At 53.6% G+C, this 1,443-nt stretch overlaps 1 protein-coding gene across 1 annotated transcript; it reads left to right on the top strand.

Annotated features, from left to right (window-relative positions):
- Positions 1-507: 507 nt before the first annotated feature.
- Positions 508-1,077, top strand: MSGN1 (mesogenin 1; the record flags this gene model as incomplete). The annotated part of the gene is made up of 1 exon (XM_079721088.1): positions 508-1,077. One exon carries the CDS (start codon positions 508-510, stop codon positions 1,075-1,077), a length of 570 nt encoding a protein of 189 aa, XP_079577214.1.
- Positions 1,078-1,443: the final 366 nt, after the last annotated feature.

Genomic DNA, 1,443 nt, shown 5'->3' with positions numbered 1-1,443 from the left:
GGGGTTACCTTGTCCCTAGAGCACACCGCTTCTCCAACACTGCACCCCGTCTGCTCCGAAATATCTAAGCGGTCGTGGCCCCTCTGGGGCACTGTCCTCCTCTCCACCAGGCCCCTCGCCACCACTTCCTTGCTGCAGATTGCCCTAGGTTTGTTTTTCTTCGCTCCCTCATTAATGAGTTCCACAGGACATGCTAAGTCTAGTTATGCAGCTTTAATTGGTTTAGTTACAACAAGATAATTCCTTTTTTCTTCTCTCGGAGGCCTTTCTGTTTAAAGACATTTTAGCTGGAAGATGCTAATTATCAATGAGGAGAAAGTGACACCTGAAGAGTTCATTTTCCATCTTGGTCCTTGGTTTCTCCTTTGAACTCCCCCTACCCAGCCCTCTTTCCCACTTCATCACTTCTCCCCGACCATCATAAAAGAGACCTCTGCCCTGGCCGGGCGGCAGAACTTTCCTTCTCACTTGCCAGGGAGTCGTTCTCTCTGCAGTTGTGTCGCAGGCATGGACACCCTGCGTGAGACCTTCCTCAGCCTCGAAGATGGCTTGGACTCCTCCGACAGCCCTGGCCTGCTGTCCTCCTGGGATTGGAAAGACAGGGTAGGGCCCTTTGAGCTGACCCAGGCCTCTCCCACCCAGAGCCTCTCTCCGGCCCCATCGCTGGAGTCCTATTCTTCTTCTCCTTGTCCGGCTGTGGCTGGGCTGTCCTGTGGGCATGGAGGTGCCAACCATGGGGGCGGCGATGACTGCAGCGGCCTTGGGACTGGCGGCCTGGTGGAGGTGGGCTATGATATGTTAGCTTTCCAGCCTGCCTATCTGCAGGGCGCTGGTGGCCCCAAAACCCAGAAGGGCACCAAAGTCAGGATGTCCGTTCAGCGGAGACGGAAGGCCAGCGAGAGGGAGAAGCTCCGGATGAGGACCTTGGCTGATGCCCTGCACACCCTCCGGAATTACCTGCCACCCATCTACAGCCAAAGGGGCCAGCCGCTCACCAAGATCCAGACATTGAAGTACACCATCAAGTACATCGGAGAACTTACAGACCTTCTCAACAGCGGGCCCCAGAGCACTTGAGCTCTGCCCAGGGACTCAGGGACTTACCACCCAGCCCCCTGGACGCGGGCAGAGGAGCTTTAAAGACCTGGACCACCTCACGGCACGACAGCACCTGTACCTTTATACAGTGAGCGTGGTGACCTTGTTGCCTGAAAAGTTCTAAGGGAATTCCCACTGGACTAGTCAGGACCACCAGAACACTTAACTGCCAGGCAGCAGGTACTTTTGCTTCCAGTTTTCCCACCATTTCTCAAGAGACTTGCCCTTTGCAAAGAGACAATTGGCTTTACCCTTTTCTGTCTATTCAAGGTGTTTTAAAGGGTCAATGATTTCAAATGTATTTTTTCAATCGTGTAAAATTGTTACAATTAGTCTTCTCCTGCC

The sequence above is a fragment of the Hyperoodon ampullatus genome (assembly GCF_949752795.1).
Source record: "Hyperoodon ampullatus genome assembly, chromosome: 15".
Lineage (NCBI taxonomy): Eukaryota > Metazoa > Chordata > Mammalia > Artiodactyla > Ziphiidae > Hyperoodon > Hyperoodon ampullatus.
Note: the sequence above shows the minus strand (reverse complement) of the source record. Positions and strands in the feature narration are given on the sequence as shown.